Source organism: Mesocricetus auratus, unplaced genomic scaffold (assembly GCF_017639785.1).
Source record: "Mesocricetus auratus isolate SY011 unplaced genomic scaffold, BCM_Maur_2.0 Super-Scaffold_4256, whole genome shotgun sequence".
NCBI lineage: Eukaryota > Metazoa > Chordata > Mammalia > Rodentia > Cricetidae > Mesocricetus > Mesocricetus auratus.
Window position 1 is genome coordinate 53,135,418 of NW_024429182.1, and position 7,344 is coordinate 53,142,761.

At 49.8% G+C, this 7,344-nt stretch overlaps 1 protein-coding gene across 1 annotated transcript; it reads right to left on the reverse strand.

Annotated features, from left to right (window-relative positions):
- Nucleotides 1-1,947: 1,947 nt before the first annotated feature.
- Zdhhc24 (zinc finger DHHC-type containing 24) lies at nt 1,948-7,003 on the reverse strand. Its single transcript, XM_040749987.1, has 3 exons — nt 6,679-7,003; nt 5,259-5,536; nt 1,948-3,016 (listed from the first exon to the last, which is right to left on the reverse strand). Exons 1-3 carry the CDS (start codon nt 6,957-6,959, stop codon nt 2,721-2,723), a joined length of 855 nt encoding a protein of 284 aa, XP_040605921.1. The 5' UTR covers nt 6,960-7,003; the 3' UTR covers nt 1,948-2,720.
- Nucleotides 7,004-7,344: the final 341 nt, after the last annotated feature.

The window sequence follows — 7,344 nt, forward strand, 5'->3', positions numbered from 1 at the left end:
AAAAAAAACACTTAAAGCTGATATGGTGGTGCACGTCCTTAATCCCAGCACTTAGGAGGCAGGCAGATCTGTGAGTTTGAGGACAGCCTGGTCAACATAGTAAGTTCTAGGCCAGCCAGAGCTATAAAGTGAGATCCTGTCTCAAATACTAAGAAAATATTCATTGAGATAAACCATGTTCATGAACTTGGACAGCTGAATCTCACAGATGCTGGTTTTCGCCAAGCTGAGGTACAATTGTTGGGCTCTACTGAATACAAGGTGAGCTTTTATTGGTGAGATCCGAGGAGCTGGCTCTCAGATTGGTGTGGAAGAGCAAGGGCTCCTCGTGTGTGATTCTCACTAAGTAGGGGCAGAAAAAAATGATCAGTGGAGCAAAACAAAGTTTAGTTGTGTTATATTCAGAGCTCCCTGTGGGAGAAAAAGTACCATACCACTACATGCAGTAATTTGGACACATCTCAGAACCAATATTGAGTGAAAAGGCAAGCCACAGGGGGAAAAAAACCTGGTATGATTCCATTCATATACAACCAAACATGCAGAACCAATACAAACACTTGTAGCGAGAAAAGGGAGGACACAGCAGGGACTTCAGAGAGTGGCTGTTTTCCCAGACTAGCTGTGGTGAGGGTTCCAAGGAACCTTTCATATCTCAGAAACACATGAAAATTAAATATTCTGCAGGGGGAGGGGCAACACAGGACACCAGATTGCCAACGCCTCACTCGGCACCGAGTGTTCCTAATGTCTTTCTAAAGTAACAGCGTGCTGAGTGGCAATCAATGGCCTCTAGGAGGACAGGCAAAGCCTGTCAGGAGGGTAGACTCCGGGGACTTGGCACATTATCTGCAGATGACAGCCAACATTTTCTATGGATTTAGCTCTATTTTTTATCCAGCCCCTCCCCCCAGTCCTTCCTTTCCTGTTGGCCCTGAGACCCAGAGCTGCTCTGGTCCAGTCTGTCTTCCCTATTAGCTACCACTCCACCACCACCTCCCAGAGGGAGGCTGCAGGGGTGGATGAAGTCTGTGGAGAGAGCAGTCCACACTTCCTGATCCAAACTGTCCAACACCCCACCCAAGATTAAACCAAAGCCGAACCTCACCTTCCAAGTGGGGAAGTTCTGCCTTGATTATCTTCCCTTCTCTTTAGGAATATGTAATTTTTATTGATTTATTTTTATTTTCTCTACTAAGACAAACACGTTCCCAAATTCTGTCATGTTTCAAAACATTGTTAGGTTCTTTGGTATACAAACATCTATCTCCGTTCCCCTTATAAATTTATATTATTTTTACTTCTCTATTATTTTATTGAGTCTAAAGGCAAACAGAGTTAACTGGGGGTTCTGAAGCCTGCTGTGTTTACCTGTTAACTATATTTACATCAGATGCTGAGAGCTGGGCATGTGGATTCACCACACCTGTAATTCCCAGGCTTTGGAAGTCTGAGGCAGGAGGTTTGCTGTAAGTTCCAAGCCAGCCTGGGATACTAAATGAGTCCCTGTCTCAATAAGTTTCAAAAGCAAAAAGGGGGCTGGAAATGGCTTAATGGTTAAGAGTGTATATTACTCTTGCAGAGGACCCAAGTTTAGTTTTCAGCATTCACATCAGGTGGCTCACAAAAGTCCAGCTCCAGGGTATTCAGTGCCCTCTTCTGGTCTCCATGGGCACCCGTATATACATGCCCATGCATGCATGAAAGTACACACACACACATTAAAAACATCCTTCGCAGGCTCTGGAAGCTGTTTGGTTTTGCTCTGATGTTTCTTCTACTCACTTTAGCTGTGAAAAGTAAAGCAGAGTCAAAGACCTGAGTTCAAATCTAACCTCTTAGGCCAGGCATGGTGGTGAATGTTTTAATTGTAGCACGCAGAAAGCAGAGGCAAGCCAGTTTTGGTGGTGCATGCCTTTAATCCCAGCACTCGGGAGCAAGAGGCAGGCACATCTCTGAGTTTGAAGTCAGCTTAGTCTACAAAGTGAGTTCTAGGACTGCCAAGGCTACACAGAGAAACCCTGTGTCAAAAACCAAAACAACAAAAAAGCAAGAAGCAGGTGGATTTCTTTGAGTGAAGGCCAGCCAGCCTGCAAGATCTACATTTCTATCCTACAATCTTGTCACATGGCCTGGCAGTACTTTGATTTTACAGAACAAAGATCCTAACTTTGGCCCCACATACAGGTGAGCTAAAGGTCTTCCTTGAAACCCCTGCTGCAGAGATGTTTCAGTGGAGTGCTACCCTCTAGAGTACAGTTGGATTCTCCTTGCCTGAACCCCACTACACCCTTCCAAGGCCGGAGCAGGCAGAGCCCCAGCCCATTAGCATCTCACACCTTCTGTCGTCTCCAGGTCTGATAATCATGGGAACCGGAAAACAGTGAGCACAACAGTAAAGTGAGGGGTGGGAACCCAGCAAAGACCGGGAGGCCAAGAAACTGATGGGCACTTTACCAGCCTGGCAGACGGGCAGACAGGCTGGCCAAGTAGCCCCCTTGCCAGACCCTTCTCTGCCAAAAGTGACTGAGTTGCTGTGTCTGAACTCTACATATGGAAGAGCCCACACTGGACAGGTCCATGGAAGGAGCTAGAGCTGCCACTATAGGCATGAAGGGCCAACCTGGCCTCCTTCCTGTGGCCGACATGGAACTGAAAGCAAATTCCCAGTTCCCTCCTCTGCTCCCTTCCTCCCTATTCGGTTCTGGCTCTATCCGGACTCATGAAGCCACAAGACCCACATCAGCTGGGGTCTGGAAAGTGATCCCATCTCCAGGCAAAGGGGAGGCTAGGAAAGGCCAGAACCAGACTAGGGCCCAGTGTGGCCCCAGGGCTGCCTGTAGGTTGTGGCAGGTGCCCAGGTCATAGGAGTGCTGACCCCGAGCCCACTCCCAGGTTGTCTGGCCCCGCAGCAGCAGCATCCCATGGAAAAGCAGTCCAGCACCACACAGCAGTGCACCTGCCACACACGTGTCCACCACAAAAGCTAAGGCGAACTGGGCGAGAGACACTTTGCCTGTGGGGAGAAAACAGAAAGGGTCTCAGGGGATAGCAGTTGGCTGGCCTTCCCAAACCCAAATCCTGCCTTCCTCCCACCCAAGAAGTGGGATTCATCCCTCCATTTTGCAAATTCAATTACTCAGTTACACCTGGATCTGTGTTACATGGAGAAGCGGAGAAGCGAAGCATCTTCTACCATCTGGGCTTCAGCGGCAGCTAGTTCCTACTGAATTGATCACCAGAGGTCATGAAACACTGTGCCAAGTCAGGCACGAGGGCTATGGGTTGTGAGATGTGCTTCCTGTAAGCTGTCTTCAATGGGCAAACACATGCACAAAACACAGACTAATTGTCAGGGCTTGAGGGGATTTAGGGAGTCGTGAGAGGGCTGCTTGCTACAGCATTTCTCTATGGAGTGAAAATGTTAGTGGTAATGGTTGCACTACACTATATACTAAGTACTTAGTATATTTGGAATACTAAAATCTACTGAATTGTACACTTCCAAATAACTAAAATGATATGTTTTGTATCAGTAAGAGTACTTGATCTGAGAAAATGGCTCATTCAGCAAACTTCTTGCCTTGCAAGCATGAGACCCTGAATTCAGATCCTCAGGACTCACATAAAAATCTGGATGTGGTACCATATGCCTATGATTCCAGCGATTATTGGATGGGAGGCAAAGACAGGCAGATCTCGAGCCTATTGGCTAGCTGGCCAATGAGAGACTTTCAAACAAGGTGGAAGGTACCCAAGGTTGTTTTCTGACCTCTCTGTCTCTGTCTCTGTCTGGAAAGAGGAGACAAAATAAGGAAACGGTCTATATAAGGGAACTCCAAGAAAGCAAATGAGAGCTGGGGCACAGGAATAGGAGTGGACAAAACAAGCAGAGGCCTCCAGCAAAGAGGGCATCAGCTTTCAAAGGCTGTGGGCCCTCCTGCCCACCTGGGGAAGTTGAACATAGGAACATTGTTGTTCTCTGTTTCTGAGACAATATTCTCAAAAAATATAGCTCAGGCTCTCCTTAAGCTCCAAATGTAACCCAAGTTGACCACAACTCTCAATGTTCTGCCAGCCTGGGTTTCAAATGGAGAACAAGGTGAACCTAACCATGAACACGTGTATCTGGCAGCTCTCAGTAGCCAGGGGAAGGAAGATGAGCTAGGATGCTTGAAAGATTAGCAAGAGAAAGGTGGAAATGAAGGACTCTAGGCAAGAACAGTGAAGGATAGGGAAGATGAAACGTTAACCAGGGAGAAAGGGGGAAGGTGGAGGGTACAAAGAGGGATGGCCAATGGAGATGACACATTCTGGGTTCTGACAAGAAGTAGTTATGGATATGAGAGTTGGGGAAGTGAAACACAGAGGCCAAGAAATGGAAGCCAGGAGTGAGCATATGCCTACAACCTCAATACTTGGGAAGCTGAGGAAGGGGCTACACTGCAAGATTGTAGGAGGGAGGGAGGGGAGGGAGGGAGGGGGGAGGGAGGCAGGCAGTGACTGGGAACAGAAAGGTAGGCTATGATGGCTGGAGGAAAGCACCTAGCCTTGGAAAACAGAACCATCAAGAAGTGTACAGAAGCCGGGCGGTGGTGGCACATGCCTTTAATCCCAGCACTCAGGAGGCAGAGGCAGGCGGATCTCTGTGAGTTCGAGGCCGGGCTGGACCGACGGCCTCCAAAACAATACAGAGAAACCCTGTCTCGTAAAACCAAAAAAAAAAGAAGAAGAAGAAGAAGAAGAAGAGGAGGAGGAGGAGGAGGAGGAGGAGGAGGAGGAGGAGGAGGAGGAGGAGGAGAAGAAGAAGAAGAAGAAGAAGAAGAAGAAGAAGAAGAAGAAGAAGAAGAAGAAGAAGAAGAAGAAGAAGAAGAAGAAATGTACAGAAGATCTTGTAAAGGAAGCCAGCATGAGCACCTCAGTGACTTCCAGAGGCTAGGGGGTGGCGAGGGGTATTTGGGACAGAAGATAGGCCCATCTCCTCTAAGACCTTCTAGCATCCCAACAACCCATGAACTCTCATACTAGCCTTTCTCTTCTGTAGTAAGCCTTGAGATCCTTGATTTAGGAGCTAGAACTCTGCTCTTGTCTTAGAGCCCCATGTAAAGCACAGTACTTCACACACAGTTAGGTATGAGGTTTCCATCTCTCCTTAAATGACTGGGACTGGGTGCCCAGAGCATTGCCCAAGAGAACCAGTTGAACACCCCATCTCCCATGGGGTCTCCGACTCCCGCAAGGTTCAGAAAGCTGCCCACCTGTGAGTAGCATGAGCCAGGGCAACAGCAGGAGAGCCACCGTGTAGAGGGCTGAGTGTGCGCGCAGCAGGGCTGACAGGGCAGGGCTTAGCAGCACTGAGACGTGGAGCAGGACACCAGCAGCGTGAAGCAGCAGGCACAGGAAGGGCCGGTAGTTATGGAAGCCCACACAGCGGCCCAGTAGGCGGCAGTGGTGGTCACGGCGTAGGATGCACACGCGACAGGCAGAGCAGTGCCCACTACGTGGTGGCACCTGGCTTTGGCACTGGTAACAGTAACTGCAGAGGAGGGTGAAGAGCCATGGGTTAGTGCACCCAACATCTGTCAGTACCCCAGACCATGCCCAACCTCAGCCCCAGAGGCCATCTTGGAGAGCAGGAACGGCCACCGTCCTTGCTAGGCACCTCCAGCTCTAGCACTGCAGGTCTGAGGTGGCCACCTTCTGTGACATATCCACTAAAACACAAAGCTTTCAATGGCTGGGGAGTGCTTCCCCCACTAACATCTCTTTCCTTCTCTCCACTCCAGTCACTGCCCTTGTGGTTCTGGAATATTCTGGTGGCTTCTGCCTTTTCGTGGTCTGTGTCCTCCTCCCAGAAACCAGTTCAAAAATTCCCAAATGACTCCACCACCTCTTTGTGCAAATGCCTCAACAAGGTCCACCTTGACCACTTATTCATCTTTATATTTTAGTTTTTACTTGCAAATGTATGTTAGTCTTAATAGATTTGCAGGTGCTGTGACTCTTTAGTAAAATGTGAATAATTAAATAAAGCCAATTAACAAATTCACCACCTAAATGTCTTGTACTGAAAATTGACCATGTATTTAACATGAAAACTTTGGGTGGGGAGATGGCTCTGTGGTTAGAGGCATTTGCTGCACAGGCCTGAAGACTTTTTCAGTCCCCAGAACCCACATGGTAGAAGGTACGAACTCCCTAAAGTTGTCCTCCGATCTCCACGTGTGCGCCGTGGCATGTGTGCCGGGATTTGGACACACATCATACATTCAGACAAAAAAATGATAAAATAACGGAAACTTGTGCTCCTCGCCTTCTTTTTACACTGCTCTGTTTTTTTGTTTTCAAAACATCTTTTACCGTCTATTTTATGTAATTTGCTTATTTATTGGGCTTATAATTTATTATCTGCCCTTTCCACCACTGAAATAAACTCCAGAAGGTCAGACATCTGTTTTTACTTGAGTCCCCAGAACAGTCAGTGCCTACTCGGTATCTGAATGAGTAAGTAGCGGATGCCAGGTTCTAAAGGAGTTCTTTGGCTCTAACTCGAATGCTAACGTCATCTGGTTTCTTACAACTCAAGTTCTGGGGCTTCTCTTGGTCCCAGCGTCCCGCGTCCCCTGTTGCTCCCCCCCCCCGCCCTTTTGCCCGCGGACCCCGGTGCCCGACACTCACGCCCAGCCCTGGCCTACGCCGCGGCCAGCCAGCATCACGCCCCGAATGCTGGGATCTGAGCGCAGGAAGAGTCCCACGTTGCCCAGCAGATTAAGAAGCTGATAAGCAGCCAGTGCCAATTGCAAGGCCCGGGCCAGGGGTCCCAGTGGGGGAGGCCCGGGCCCCAGCACCATCACGTAGGCCAGCTCCAGGACCACGGCGGTGGCCCACAGCGCGGTGAGCACCAGTGGCAGCCGCGCGGACGCTCCTTCTGCGCCTCGAGCCGCCCAGGGCTCCCCCATGGTTCCCACCCACCCGCTGTCGGATCCCTGGGACCCCACCGCTTCCGTATTGGGGAAGGCATAGCGGCGGACGGATGTCTGCCGTGACCAATGGGAGCTCTGCAGGGGTTGCGTTGCGTCTCAGTTTCACAGGGCGGGGCCACAGATGCAGAGACGTGATTGGCTGACAGACCAGATTTCAAAATCCGGTTGGTGCTGCCGCTCAGTGTCAAAGAGAAGTGGTCGCCCAGCGAACTGCAGGGGCCACGCCCTCTGGTGTGGCTGACTGCCACACCCGGAGGATTGGGTTGCAGCCCCTGTGGCGTCGGGGTTTCCCGGCTCAGCACATTCTCACCACACTCCTCCACAGCCGACCAGGTATTAATAGGTCTGGCTGGCCCTATCA